This window comes from Pelodiscus sinensis, chromosome 6 (assembly GCF_052426305.1).
Source record: "Pelodiscus sinensis isolate ZL-2025 chromosome 6, ASM5242630v1, whole genome shotgun sequence".
NCBI lineage: Eukaryota > Metazoa > Chordata > Testudines > Trionychidae > Pelodiscus > Pelodiscus sinensis.
The window spans coordinates 19,139,754-19,154,988 of record NC_143057.1 but is presented as its reverse complement, the minus strand read 5'-3'; the positions used below and the strand labels follow the sequence as shown (position 1 = coordinate 19,154,988).

Genomic DNA, 15,235 nt, shown 5'->3' with positions numbered 1-15,235 from the left:
AATTACCTCAGGGTACGGTTTACTTCAGTCAAATTAAAATAGGTGTCTAAAATGCAAATAGGAATACCTAATTATCTAAAAACATGTTGCCTGATCATTTTAGCACTATGAGCCTTATATAGACTCTACTAAAATCAAAGTCAACCATTAACATAAATTGGTGTTGGATCTGGCCCTAGGGATCTACCAGTCCTAGATTCTCTTTGGTTTCTATATTTTTTTAAAAAATGTCTAACTTCTATCCTGTCTGTATCTCTTGGAAAATCCCCACACTATCTGTTTGTATTCCAGATCTGGTAAGGAAAACTGCAACCCAAGAAATAAGCAAAGATTTGGTTTCTGTCAGACTGCTATTAATTTATTCATTTAAGAGGTATATTTACGTTAGTGGTTTCCTTCACACTGGTAGTGTTTGAAGGCTTATTGTTCCAAGAAAAACCAGATTTGTGTCAAGTAAAAATCTAACATCAAGAACAAAGATCGTGCTTGCATTTCTGACAACATTTTAAAGCGGCATATTTACATTATTCCTATGCAAGAAAAACGGACAATAAATTATATTTCCTCCTAAAACATACCACCAATTGATGAAGACTCTTCCATAAATATAGCGAGAGCACAGCATTAGACTAGGCTCGCCCGGTGTGGTTCATCTTTAATGAGCGGTGGTCACAGGGCCACTGCCGCCCTGGGATTTTTAGTGCAATGTGTGAGGTTACGGGCGGCTGCCAGCTGTCCTGGGCCATGCTCCCTGGCTGCTGTAGACATAGCTGCTGCCCGCAGTTCAGTGCGTTACGTGTCTCAGCCGGGCAGCGCTGGCGCCCCGCACGGAGCCCTCGGCCCGGCCGTGCCCTATTCCTGGGGCGGAGCCACATTCCTTCCAGGCTGGGCTCGGAGGTAGCGGACCACTTGCTGCTGCCCGCTCTCTACAGCGAGGTCCACGGGGAGGCGGCCCCATCCGTCGCGCAGATCCAAGCGAGCCCCGCCCCTGTGCAGCGCCACAAGGGTGTCCAGGAAACCTCCTCGTGCCGCATCGTGCACCGGGAGGGAGCCGGTGCTGGGGTCCGGGCGGTTCGGATCCGCTCCGCTCTGCAGCAGCAGCTCCGCCACCTTGGTGCTTCCCAGCATCATGACCTGGCGGGGGAGGGAGAGAAGCCGTCAGTCACCGACTCAGTGCTTAGCCAACTCTTTACACCTGCCAGACTCCAGCAGGTGGGCAAGCCTGGGTCGGGACTGGATTGCGGGATTGGATTCGCTGTGACTAATGCCAGGGGTTTAACTGTTGCGCGTTTCAGTATGAGCCCGATCCAACTCCCATTAACGTAAATAGGAATCCGATTTAGCCCGCGCGTACAACGGAGTATCTGGAAAATAGGTTAATCAAATGTTGATCAGTCAATCGCCTCCTAGACTTTAAAGGCTTAGAGCAGTGTTCGCAGCCTTGTTTTATAAAGTACCCCTTTTAAAAAAAAGTACCCCCAGTACCTACAATTTTCAGACACACACATTTTTTTCTGCCATTACAACACATTTGTTTAAATAACTTAATGTAGCTGGGTGGGCGATGAAATGTTTGGGTGTAAAACGTACAAAAATAATAAAGCGCTGTAAAACTTCAAAGAAAAAATTAGTTTTCTCCAAATTTCAGTTGTGTTGACGTACCTCCTCTAGAGTACCCCTAAGGGTACTGGTGCCACTGGTTGAGAAACACTGGCTTAGAGTACCCCAAGGGCTGCAAGACCCAAGCCAAAGAAACAGTACGCTGTTTGAAATGTCAGCCCGCCCCCTAGGTAGAATGTACTATCATCCATTTATTAAAAACCTGTGCGCATACAGGAGAGCACATATGTCTTATACTGTAAGTCATCTCCTCTTAATGCATTGCTTGCATAATATATTTGGGGGAAACACCAGAACAAAATGCGTTTAGCGCGAAAGAATGTACAGAGAAATGCTACCGACCATTTATTTGCACAAAAAGTCTGAAACTTTATTAAAACTGATGGTTCTTATATAGACCCAAAGGATGGGATTTCCCCAGTCTTTATTCTGGCAATATTCCCGTTAAGGCAAACAGAAACATTACTTGAGTAAGAAGAAGCTGCTGGGAGAGCAGGGGGAGGGAGAAGGAGGACAAAACGCAAAGAGGAAATTCATTTATAAAACACCCAGAGGAGCAACAGTAATACAATAACACAATCTGCTTTTCTGAATGGTAGCTATATTGTAGATTAAAATAGTCTCCTTAACATGAAAATATTGAGTTTCAGTTTAAATAGAACTAGCTTTGCTTAAGTTTCTGAACCTCCGCTCCAAAACGGCTCTTAGAAATAAATATTCACTAGCGCTTAATTCAGTAGCCATAAAAATGCCAAAATATCTATTTTATAGATATTTATAACCATACTAGAAATGTCGATGTTTTTAAAGTTAAGTTTTACATTGAAATCTAAATACTAAAAAAACTGCACAGAAGTACAGCAAATTAAATGATGCAGCACAATTTCTACTGCAGGAATATTATCAAATGCATAAGTTACCGCTTTATAGTAAAATGCAGACCTAATAAAAATTGTCATTGGATCTCTTACAACATAGCTTTTCAGGTCATTCCAGTTTTGGTTTATGCAACAATATACTTAAAAGTTTGCTAAATACACAAATCAAGATTTTGAATGTCCCTTTAATCTCCTGTAGGAGCACTAGAAACTATTTAAGATTTTAATGTCCGTATTTCACCATGATATAATGAAACCACTTTCATGCATACTTATTTTTACTGCATGATCTACTATTGCTAGTCATACCGTTTAGTTAATGTATTTGAGCTTCGGCGAAATTATCTCGCTACTTCCAGTAGTAGATTTAAAATGAAAGGGCACCCTATATTTAGGCACAGATATGCCAATTACTGAAATTCGAAAATGTAAAGTACGTGGGGGAAGAGGGGAAAGGTTAAGTCATGTTACAATTAAACAACTGCAGAAGGGAAGCTCAGTTAGTTTGTACAGGATTAAACTTAAAAAACAACAAATAGTCTGGTAGCACTTTATAGACTAACAAAACATGTAAATGGTATCATGAGCTTTCGTGGGCAAAACCCACTTCTTCACAGCCCACTTTCAACACTCCGATCATCTGAAGAAATGGGCTATGCCCACGAAAGCTCATGATACCATCTATATTTTGTTAGTCTTTAAAGTGCTACCAGACTATTTGTTGTTTTTTTAATTAGACAACAATAAGTTATTAAAAATAAAACTGTTTTCAAAGGAGACTGCGTTGTTTAATACTTTCAATTTTCTTAAGTGACATGAATTAGTTTTCTTCGATCATTTCATTATTGTTGTTATGGTGCCTACTTCTTCGGACTGTCCTCCCTCCTGTAAAACTTGCACATTGAATTCAATGCGAGTTTCGTATCTGACCCTAAAAACTATAAGGAAATACTAGAGAATAAATATTAAACCGGGCACAGATACCTATAACTACTCAGCTGAAGTATAAGTCTTTGAACATATGACTTATGTTTATCTTAAAAGTGAAATTTAGTGTTTGTAACTTCCAATTTTTTGTTCCTTATACATATTTCTGCAGCCACTGAGATGCTGGACAGCCATGACAACATTTTGTTAATCTTGTGAACAAATGTCTAGCCTTTGTATGCACTTCCTGGGTAGAATTGCCCATTCCGCTTCGGCTTTTGATTTTATCGGCGATCATTACTGATCTGTATAGCGTCAACTTTAGGGTTTCAGCGGAAGGACTGATTTTTGGCATGTACAAGAGAAAGAACCCCCCTCCCCCCCCGCGGAAAAGCGGTCACAGAATGCGACAAACGCAAATACCAACAGGTTTAATTTCTTTCATGGCCTGCAGAATGATTGAGCGCCTGTTGAATAAACAGCGCAAAGACCAACACTGAAATGGGATCGGCTGACTTTCTGAAGGACTAGACAGATGTGTCGCTTTGCAACCCGCACCCAGCCATCCCCACCCTACGAACAGTCCGCCCGAGGTGAAAGTAACAATTGACGCACTTTGGAGCTGCTGTGTGTGGCGATAGCTCAACAAGGCTTCTAAAGGGCCGAGTCTCAGAGACGCTGCATTCAGTCTGAACGGAGCATGCGAAGGACTCAGCATCGCCAGCACTGACGTCCTATTGCTTTTCCCTCGGTGTGCCACCCCCTCCCATCGGGGCGTGAGCCTCCCGCCTGGCTCCCTACGAACCGGTTCGCGGATCCGTGTACCTGGATCGGTGTCCTGCCGCAGACATTGACTGCGTTGGGGTCCGCACGCTGGTCCAGCAGCTCCCTCACTCTCTCCAAATCCCCGCGCGCAGCGGCGCCGGCCAGCGCGTTGGCCCAGGGCTGGCCCATGCCCCTGCCTCGCTGCTGGATCTCACATCGATTAGCACCCCCGGCTTGCGCCTCCCCCTTGGTCCCGCAAGCGCTGGGGGCTGGGGGTCCAAGAGAGCGCTGGGCAGCTCTCGCCTCTGCACGCCGGGTGGCAGCGCGCTCCCCGGGAAAGCCGCGCTCCCGCGATGCCCACCGCTGGTCTGAGCAGCTCCCGGGGCTTCCTGCCGCTGGCCGGCTCCTGCCTGCTCCGGCCCAGGGGCTCAGCGCCCAGCGAGGGGCGGGGGCCGGCCGGGCTGTGCGGCTCGGCAGCGGCCCGGGCTTGTTTTCTTGCTCCAGCTGGTGCGCCGCCCCCTGCCGCCCGGTACGTGTCGTGACTTGCCCGGCGCTGATGTCACGCAGCCGGGCAAGCCGAGGCCAGGCAGGGAACAGCTGCGAGGCGCGGTGCGCGAGAGCCGGTCCCGGGGGCGCATGCGCGCCTGCCTCCCGATTGGCGTTCCATAGAACGCTGGCAGCCAAAGGTTCTGGGGGAGGAACCTTCCCGGCCCCGCCTGGGCAGCGGGGGACGCGCGGCTCGGGGCAGTGGGGGGTGCTGGGGCGGCGGGGGGAGGACGCCCTGCGGTCGCACGGCCTTGGCAGCAGCCCTGGCTGGCTTCTGTTCAAGTGTTCAGACTTGTCACCTGAGCACCTTTCAGAAGTTGTCGTTTCCCCGCCTCCTGCCTCAGTTTCCCCACCTCCTGCCTCAGTTTCCCCACCTGTAAAAATGTTGCTCGCCTTTGTAAAGCGCTCCGAGACTGACTGATTAAAAACCTCTCCGAAAGAGGCAGGTATTGTGATTGTTTAATAATAAGCCGCAGGAACAGCGTCTGCCTTGTACTTACCTCTCCGTCTGTTTAGTTTGAAAGCTCTTTTGAGGAAGTTTCTGAAATATGTGTTTGCATTGTGTGCCTAAGGCAAAGTGGCTCTAGTATTGGCTGGGACCTCTAGGAAGAACTATAGTAAAAATAACATGTCTCTAGCCCCTTCCAAATTATCCATTTTTAAAAACCAGACTTTGTACCTGTCAGGTGATTGTTGGAGAATATGGAGGTTTCACTTTCACCTGCCAAGATGTTTGTACAGTTCTTGTTGTCCTTATCTTGGACAATAAAAAATATAGTACCTTGGCAAAAGCAGCATGTTTATCAATTGAAGGTGATAAAGATAAACTTAAATAGTACAAACAGAATGAAAAATGATGAGGTAGATGTCACGGAAAAGTTGAACAAGACTCGTGACCCCTTTCCGGAATCCTAGAGTAACTGTTGTAGGAAGAAATTTTCTTTTATTCAAAAGTTTATTTTTTAAAAATCAACAAGATGAAACATATAAATGTCCATAGATTAATTAAAAATATGTAGTATGGGTGTGGTATGGGGAAAGCAAATCTGTGAAAGCAAATATTTTTGGTTGTTATTTCTGCAGAAGAATACTGGAAGATGAGAAAGAGCGAAAGGAGGCAGTGGAAGTGGCAATGATAGTGGTGGAGGAGAAAGATTTACAATTGTAGCCCTGTCTATTCATCACAGGGATTAGCAGCCAAGCACTTATTCCTCTGTGGGAACTGCTGCAAAGATCTTTAGGGGAGCGGATAGAACCAAGGACAGCTCTCATGCTGGCAGCTGTTCAATGTGCTTGTGCAACCCACAGGGTAGGACTCCAAAAGGTAACTGAGGGTATTAGCCCCCAAATCAAGTAACTCTAGTTGGATCCCTCACTCTTAAATATGGTCTTGTCTGTCCTCTCCTTTTCATGGTTATTGGTGAAAATTCAGTGAGTCCATGAACCTCACTTCCCACGCTAAGGGACTTGTGTGATAATGTGAAAACTTCATTTAATCATGTTATCATGTTAATTTTGGTGTGAGGTTATAGGGAGGCCGACATATGGGAAGGTTATGAGAGCAGATGCTTGGTAAAATGTTAAAAAAGATAAAATATCAGGGTGGGCTTATGACCTATAATTTCCAAGGCCCTATTTACTTTTCACCTTTAGAATTAAAGGGTTCGAGGAGGAAAAAATACAAGAGTCCTTGTTGAACCTACAAAAATAATATATTGTTCTACTCCATAGCTTTGTCATTCTTCCAGTTTTTGCTAAGATAACACTGTACTTAAGTAAAAAAGAAAAAAATGTTTTGCATTACAGATTTGCTCATATATCACTATAATCACTATTGTGCTATGTGCAAAAATATAAATATAAATATATAAAAGCATATAGAGAAAATTAACTTTAAGAGCCAGATTGTCCCCTCAAGCTATGTATCCATATAGGAAGGAACATACTGGTCATAAAAGCTCCCTGATACCTGTGTATGGGCTACTTGGATATATGCACATTTCTAAGAATTATTTTATTGAATTTGAGTGCTACTCTTGTTTTTTTGACAGTAAAGGTTTGCAAACTATTTTTCAAATGTTTTTAATCTAACACAATATGTACATTCCATTGCCTTCCATTGTGGGTGTTCATTTTCATGCTTTTGGTATCTCATTAAACTTTTTTTATGGTGTCAGCTATTTAAGTGATGTGCACATGGGAACTAATCAAGATTTTTATATGTCAGAACTGTCTATTGAAGAAGGAGCACCTTCTTCTCTTTAGGGAATTAAGTCACACAGTAACTTGGCATATAGGACTCAATTCAATGGAAAAATATCAAGGAAAGACATTACCTTGTAATATTTATAGATGCTACAAAGTCATTTTAACAGCTGGAGGAGGGCATATAGGCCTCAATTCAATGGAAAAATATCAATACATTGTCTTGTAATATTTATAGATGCTACAAAGTAATTTTAACAGTAGCAGGAATGAATATTAAAACAATCAAATAAGTCTGCTTGATATAAGGTACGACTAACCAAACTATTATTGTACCTCATGGTCCTGATTTTCATTTATATTTAGGCCCCTTTTCAACACGCTGACAGTGTAAAGGGTCTTCAAGTGGTTATGCCTGCTAGAACATTGTAAAAGAAAGTCTTAGAAAGGTGCTTCTACACAGCAGAGCTTAACTTGAAATAAGCCACGCAAATTGAGCTATATCAATTATGCCCTCCCACTTGACAGTAATTCGACATTATTTTTGAAATAACTGCCTGCTGTGTAGACACGGACTAAGTTATTTCGAAATAACACTAGTTATTTTGAAATAATGTTGCTGTGTGGACATATCATTCCTGTTGTTGTGGATGAACATCATGCCCCATATCTGTTGGGCCCGTCTACGCTTTTTAAACTGGATACTTCAACTGGAAATTATAATCAATAAGACATATTGCAAATTGTGTAGTAGTAAGGTGAGCTCTTTTACTCACTTGTTAAATTTAAGGACTATTGCTTCTAGGCTCTTTGGATAATACAGACACTTTAAAATAGCATTCTCTTTTCTATTGATTCCACAGAAGGTAAATGTGTGAAAATGAAAAATGATATTTTCTGATTTTTCAAAAGGTTTAAAAAAAGAACTTGAAGAGAAAACAGCACAGATTACTTACAGATGCAGCCTAAATAAAATCACATATGTTTATTAGAAAGGAACAAAAACCACAAAAGAAATCATGTTTGCAAATTTGATATTTCAGTTGAAACCTACCGTGCCACAGAGTCTTAGTGTTTTTCTTCTGGTTGAATATGCTGTTTGTTTGGATGACATAGGGAATATACAGTCATTGGACTGTAATATTCTCACTCAGTTCACAGCAATTACTTCTGGTTTCAAAATTAATCATGTGACAGTGAATTAGCAGCATTTTCTCCCTGACCACCTCAAAACAGTAATTTCTGATTATGCTATTCCTTTCACACATACTGCCACAAGGATATATTTTGCAGACACATCAATCAATATACACATCATTGAGAGAAACAGAAATCAGAACAAGTCCCACAGCAACCAGAGAAACGCTGTAAGATCTGAAATAATTTAACATCTCCAGCCAAATGAAAAGAAGACAAGTTTCAAGAAGATAATTTTTCATCTGCAATGTGTATGCAAAGAATTATTCAAAAGCAGTGTATTATTTATAGCAGAATCATACGAACAGCAAGATTTCATTTATCATGAGTGTGACAGAGTAATCCATGCTCATTATCATGATATCTGTGTCATAGTAAGTAGAAAACAACACAATGCTGTAGTAATATTCAATTAATATGCAATAAAGAGACTATTATACCCCAAACGTAAAGGCTTAAAACATCAGCTCCTAATCTATTCAATGATGGGGAGCATGAAAATTAACATTGTCAAATTGTCTCTTTCTTTTGAGAGAGTAGACATGAGTAGATACTGAAAGGGGCAAGGTATCTTCCTCAAAATGGTTAGGCCTATATAGAGAACAAAAATAGTCAGAGATGCAGTAGAAAGGATTAAAAAACCAGTTTTGGAAAGGATATAAACCCTTATGTTTTGGGCATAAAACAAATGCTAATTAATGAAAATGAAAGCTGAGATCTTTGTGTGTGATAATGTAACCCCAAGAACTGAGATTTTAAGGAAAATGCTAAATATCACAACACCACAATGTTGTTGCTGGCCATCTCCAAAACATGTTAAATGTCACTTTCCTAACATTATGTCAGTCTCAGGGACTTGCACTGTTTGCCACTGTTTATAAGGGTTCGCCTCTCTTATTAATCTGCCATTTTCTGCTGGATTTGACATTCAGAGCTGGTTCTGAATTGGGAAGAGCAGTTCTCTAAGCTCCACTATAAGTCAATTCTCCTTCTGGAGTTTCTGTTGTTTGCACTGATAGTTCAGGCTGTTGCGAGGTAGAGAAGAGCTGTACACCAGGAGACAGTTCATCACAGAAATGCTGTTTGTCACAGCTTCCTCACCTTCCAACCTAAATCCCATAGTTACTTTTGTTTGGAACATCTTGTCTGTTCTTATTCTACTCTCTTTCTCTGCAAAAAGGAAAGTGGGAAGTAGGTGGTCTAAACACTGCTGTTGATTGGCAAATTTTGACTCTTAGTTCCTAATTGGTACTGTAATACTAATATTCCAGGCTGTTGGAATATAGGGGAGAAGAGAAGAACATGACATACAGGATTACTGACGAGTAAACTTTCTTTATCTGGTTCCAAAATAAATATATGAAGAGATAGGGGAAAAGAATAAGGATAAGGCTATAATGTGCCTGGTTTTTTCCTGGAAGTACAAGCAGAAAATGAAACAATTAACCATGGCTATTGTTAAACAGTGTTTATATAACTATGGAAATTTAAAGACTAAAATTTCGGCTGACATTATTAACTGTGCACATGTATAACCTTGCATCTGCAGAGGCAGCTCTACGAACTATGGGTACATCCAGACTGCACATTTATTTCAGGATAAGCTATTTCAGAATAGAAACTCCGATATAGCAAATGCCTATTGACATGGCGCCGAGCTATTTCGAAATAGAGCATCCACACTCATTGCATGCTGAATCGCATTTAAGGCCACCTGGAAGCACCTCAGGCAGGGCATCAGGACAGCACTCACTTCCTGGAGCTGCTTCCTGAGGCTATCTGAGGCTCGAGCTTAAAGGGACCTTCCTATACAGCTGTGTCTCAGGCTTCTGTCCTTTGTCTACCTCCTTGAGGGACAACAAAGCCTTTTCATTGCCTGCTCTGGTTGCCTTTGTGAACACCACACCACTCCTAGCCGTGGGAGCCAGACCTGCCTCCAAGCAGTCGACGGCTCTTAGACTCCATGATGCACCTCCTGCTGCAGTTACTCCAGGCTGCCCTTGTGGTTCTGCAGGACCAGGACCCCTAGGTCGTTGTGGGGCATCTCCTCTTCTCTCTCCAGGCACTGCTCAAAGACCTTCACCCCACCCCACCCTCTCTTCCCTGCACATCGTGCACCACCGCTTCTGGCGACTGGACACCAGTACCGACTAGTGGGACCGCATCGTCATGGAGCGGTGGGATGACCAGCGGTGGCTCCAGAATTTCCACATGTGGAACGACACCTTCCTGGAGCTGTGTGAGTGGCTCGCCCCTGCCCTCAGGTGACTGGACACCCACATGCGACCCGCCATCCTCTTCCAGAAGCAGGTCACCATTGCTGTCTGGAAGCTCACAACTCTGGACAGTTACTGCTTCATCGGGAACCAGTTTGGCATGGGGAGATCAACTGTTGTGGTCATGGTCATGCAAGTATGGTACTCTCATGCAATTGTCCCAGGAGGGTGGTCAACTGCTGGAATGGGGCTCCTTAAGGAAGGGGGGGAGTGGTGGATGCTCCCTCCCCGGAAGGGTTTTCAGTCCTGCTTTCTCAAAGCCATGACGGGGGATGGGGTAAGTAGAGGATTGGTCCTGGTGTGTCCAACAGGGGGGATTGGAGGAACCACACAAGGGCCCTTGCAACCCTCTGATTCTCTGTTTGTCTCTTTCTACAGGTAGTGAGGGCCATCAACACCATCCTGCTGTACAGGCTTAACCTCTTGGGTGACATGCACCCCATCGTTGCTGGATTTGCCACCATGGGATTTCCCAGCTGTGGGAGGGGTATTGAAGGCACCCACATCCCCATCCAAGCCCCCAGCCACCAGGCATCTGACTATATTAACTGCAAGGTGTACTTTTCTATGGTCCGGCAGGCCCTCATGGACCGCCAAGGCTGGTTAATGAACATCAATGTCAGGAGGTCAGGGAGGCAACTCCAGCCTCTATGAGAAGATGCACGCTGGCATTTTTTCCCTGATTGCACTATTAGGGTTGGGGATGTGGACATGCCAATGTGAATAATAGAGGACGCAGCCTACCCTTTGCTCACCTGGCTGATGAAACCCTACACGGGACACCTGGACCAAAGCAAAAAATGTTTTAATGCCAGTCTCAGCAGGGCCCACATTGTGCTGGCGGGTGCCTTCAGGCATCTGAAAAGGAGGTTCTGCTGCCTCCTCACCTGCCTCAACTTAGGCGAGTGGAACATCCCCCAAGTGTTGGTGGCCTGCTGTGTCCTGCACAATATATGTGAGAAGAAGGGGAGACGTTCCTGCCAGGTTGGGGGCAGAGGCTGAGAAGCTCGGAAGGCCCTTTGAGCAGCCACACATGGCTGCTATCTGGCAGGCCCATCAGGGGACTGTGCTCATCTGAGAGGCCCTGAGGGAGAGTTTCACACTCTCCCCTGGACCTCCTCACAAGAGGCCTGTGCATTGCCCCATGTGCCTTTCCTCCTCCACCCTTCCCTTCACCTGTTGATACAATAAAGTGGATCTTTTGTTTTGAAACAATGAACTCTCTTTTTTTTTGTTAAATTGGGGTAAATGTAATGGGAGAAAGAACCTGGGAGGGGGACGAATAGGAGGACGGAAGGGGGTATGAGGGGGAGGGGAGGCTCAGGGACCAAGCTGGGAGTGGCGCCTGCCTCGGGTGGTCCACTGCCCATGTGCGGGCTCTCAGTGGCCACGGGGGGAGAGGGGTTAGGAGGAGAAGCCAGAGAGGCAGGAGCAGCCAGCAGGTAGTTGACAGCTGTGGTGTAAGCCACACGCATGGTCTGGGCCGCCAGGTGGTATGTCAAGAGACCGCTGGAGACCACGCAGGGTGGTGATGTGCTCCAGCTCCTGATGAACTTGTCTGTGGTGGGGTGGCTCCCACAGAGTCGGGAGGCTGACATGGGAGGTGTTCTGGGCACCTCACTCGCAGCTGGTCCAGCTGTGAAGGACAAAGAGAAGGCCGGTCATCCCTGACGCCTAGCCCTCATCTCTGAGCTGACACTGCAAGGTCTTGGGTCCCACAAAGGTGATGTGCTTGGAGCAAGGCCATCAGTGGCCTAGACTGTGGGCCCCTTCCTGCAGGGGCACAGATGTCCCCAGGAGAAGCCTTGCTACCCCCATGTCCCAGGGCCAAGCATGCATGGAAAGGTGCCAGCCAGGCCTGGGGGTGGGAAAGGGGTGATGGGGCAGCTCAGCTTCCCTCTTTGCCATGCACACTTTGGCAGTGACAGCATCCTGCAGGGAGAGGACTTGTATCCTTGCTCACTGGAGCGGGGGAGGGTGTTAGGGGGAGGTGTGTGTGAGCGGCAGATGCTGCTTGACAGGGAGGGTGCTACTGGGGTCCCCTCCACTTCCTTCTCCCAGCAGGATCCTCTAGTAGGGGCTCAGTGTCCTCTACTTTGCTGTGCTTGCCCATGAGTGGCTGCTGCCTTGAGAGTGCGGACCTGATCCTGTGCGTGTGTGGCACTGCAGCGTTTGTGTGTCTATGACCCCAGCCCCCTTATTTTGAAATAACCACAACTGTGCTCAACTACACATACCCTCTTTCAAAATACCTATTTTGGAATAGGCATTATTCCTTGTAAAATGGAGGTAATGGATATTGGAATAAGATTCCCATTATTTTGAAATAACAGGCTGCTTGTTTGGTCTCTCACTTTATTATTTTGAAATAACGCTGCTGTTTAGATTTGCCCTGAATGGGCATTTGCCTTAGCTGCATGTGTAAATGGGCTATCTATGGGCACGAGTATCTATTTTGCACACGTATGTATAGTTAAGGAGGCTTGCTGAAAACTTGGCTCCAAGTATGGATGCTGTGTCAGTGGCTGAATTAATTTTCTTCTAATTGTTGCATTAAACCTTCTCTCAGCAGAGTTTAACATGGCAATTTACTCTTTGCGAGGGCTACAGCAGGAAATATAGGGAACACTCATTCATATAAGTAACCAATAACCTATCATGTGTTAGATACCAGTAAAACAGTCTGTCATATTACCAGAGTGATTCTCAAATTGCACAACAGAATTGCTTCTCTCCAAACCACCCCAAACTGCTACTTCTAGAGTCTCAAAATATTGAATTTTATTGATCACCAGCAAAGTCTTCATGAACCATAAAAGGTTCAGTGATATGATTTTTGTCTTCCATGTGGTTTGTAGGACGGACATTTGGTGAACCATTATACTCAAAAAGCCTTCAAATTCCAAGGTTTATTTAACTCCAGAAGAGAAGATGGATTCAGACCTTGGAACAAGTCCTCCAGTTTGAAAAGACGTGTTGCCATCTTTTCTGAATTAATGCTTTGTTCGTTTTCATGACATCAGTGTGGCAGGGAGTGGTCTGGAAGAATAAGTGCAAGATTGGGAGTCGTGAGCTTTCTGAATCCTGGTGCTGCTAATGATTTGCTGCATGGTCTTGGGTAAGTCACTTTGTTTTTCTGTTTCACTAATAATATTTATCCATCTACTTCACTGAGCTATCGGGGATGAATAATTAGCTAATCTATGAAGAGGTTTGTGCATAGACTAAACCTCTATGTGGATTTCTGTGTTTGTGTGTTTCAAATTTGCATTTCTAGACCACTGGAACATTCAAAAGCAGTGGAATAAACCAGATTGCACTTGGTCTTGGTAGCCAAATGATATTCAGTATTTGTGAAACTGCAGAGTAATTTCTGTAGCCAACAGATTAGTCATTGTCTTCAGATTTTCTCATCGGAAAAGGTCTTTTAGTTGGTATAGAATCCATTCTATTAATATATATATTGATAATGGTATTGTAATACTCTTCCATTATGATTATAACTATTGTGTAATAGTATATTGGATATGCAACCAAATGGTGACTGATTACTTCTGATAAACAAGTTATCATAGTGTAATTGCACAGCTATGTTTTATTCAACCAAGTTCCAAGGGCCATCGCCCTCTGGAAGCACTCCACGCCGGACAGCTACCAATCCGTCGGGAACCAGTTCGGCGTGGGGAGATCCACCGTCGGAGTGGTGCTCATGCAGGTATGGCACTCGTCGGCCACTGCGCCGGGGAGGAAGGGGGGCTGCAAGGAGGGGATGGGCCACCCCACGGACAAAGGGGGGGTGGGAGGAGGCAAAAGCGCCCCGCACCGGAGGGGTCGGTCTGTCCCGGCCGCACTACACGCCGCCAGGGGGGTTGCTTCCGGGAGTGGGGCGTGGGGCACTGCCAAGGCACGAATGCTCCCAGCCACCTGGGTGCCCCACTGATTGGCGCTTTGCTGTGTCTCTCCGCAGGTGGTCAAGGCCATCAACCGGGTGCTGCTCCGCAGGGTGGTCCGCCTCACCGACCCGGACGCCGTCATCTGGGGATTCTGCGCCCTCGGCTTCCCCAACTGCGGAGGGGCCATCGACGGGACGCACATCCCCATCCGTGCCCCGGAACACCAGGCGTCCCGTTACGTGAACCGCAAGGGGTACTTCTCCATCCTCCTGCAGGCCGTGTGTGACCACCGGGGACAGTTCACGGACATTAATGTGGGCTGGTCCGGCAAAGCACATGACGCCCGGGTGTACCGCAACTCCTCCGTGTGCCATCGGCTGCAGGACGGGACCTTCTTCCCCGACCGCCACATCAGGGTCGGGGACGTGGACATGCCCGTGTGGCTGGTGGGGGATGCCGCCTACCTACTGCAACCGTGGCTGATGAAGCCCTACACGGGGCACCTCAATCCCTCCCACCAGGCCTTCAATGCCAGGCTGACCAGGACACGCATCGTGGTGGAAGGGGCCTTTGGGCGACTGAAAGCCCGCTTTCGATGCCTCCTCACCCGTCTGGACCTGGCCGAGCACAACATCCTTCCCGTGGTGACAGCATGTTGTGTGCTCCACAATTTATGTGAGAGAAAGGGGGAGGCTTTCCTGCCATTCTGGATGGCTGAGGCTGACCGCATGGCTGGCCACTACGGTCAGCCCCGCACCGCTGCCGTCCGGGAAGCCCAGCGGGGGGCCGTCTGGATCCGGGAAGCCCTGCGGGAGAGCTTCCTGGTGGAAGAGGAGGACTGACCTCTCCCTTGCATGCCCCACTGGGGCCTTCTTCCACCCTACCCCCCTTCCCCTTTCCTCTCCCTACCTACTGTCAAATAAAGACA

At 45.9% G+C, this 15,235-nt stretch overlaps 1 protein-coding gene across 1 annotated transcript; it reads right to left on the bottom strand.

The window, feature by feature from the left end:
• Window positions 1–331: 331 nt before the first annotated feature.
• Window positions 332–4,815, bottom strand: LOC102449535 (cyclin-dependent kinase 4 inhibitor B). Its single transcript, XM_006128941.5, has 2 exons — window positions 4,251–4,815; window positions 332–1,134 (listed from the first exon to the last, which is right to left on the bottom strand). The coding sequence occupies exons 1-2, from the start codon at window positions 4,377–4,379 to the stop codon at window positions 853–855; spliced, it is 411 nt and encodes a 136-aa protein (XP_006129003.2). The 5' UTR covers window positions 4,380–4,815; the 3' UTR covers window positions 332–852.
• Between the last annotated feature and the right edge of the window lie 10,420 nt (window positions 4,816–15,235).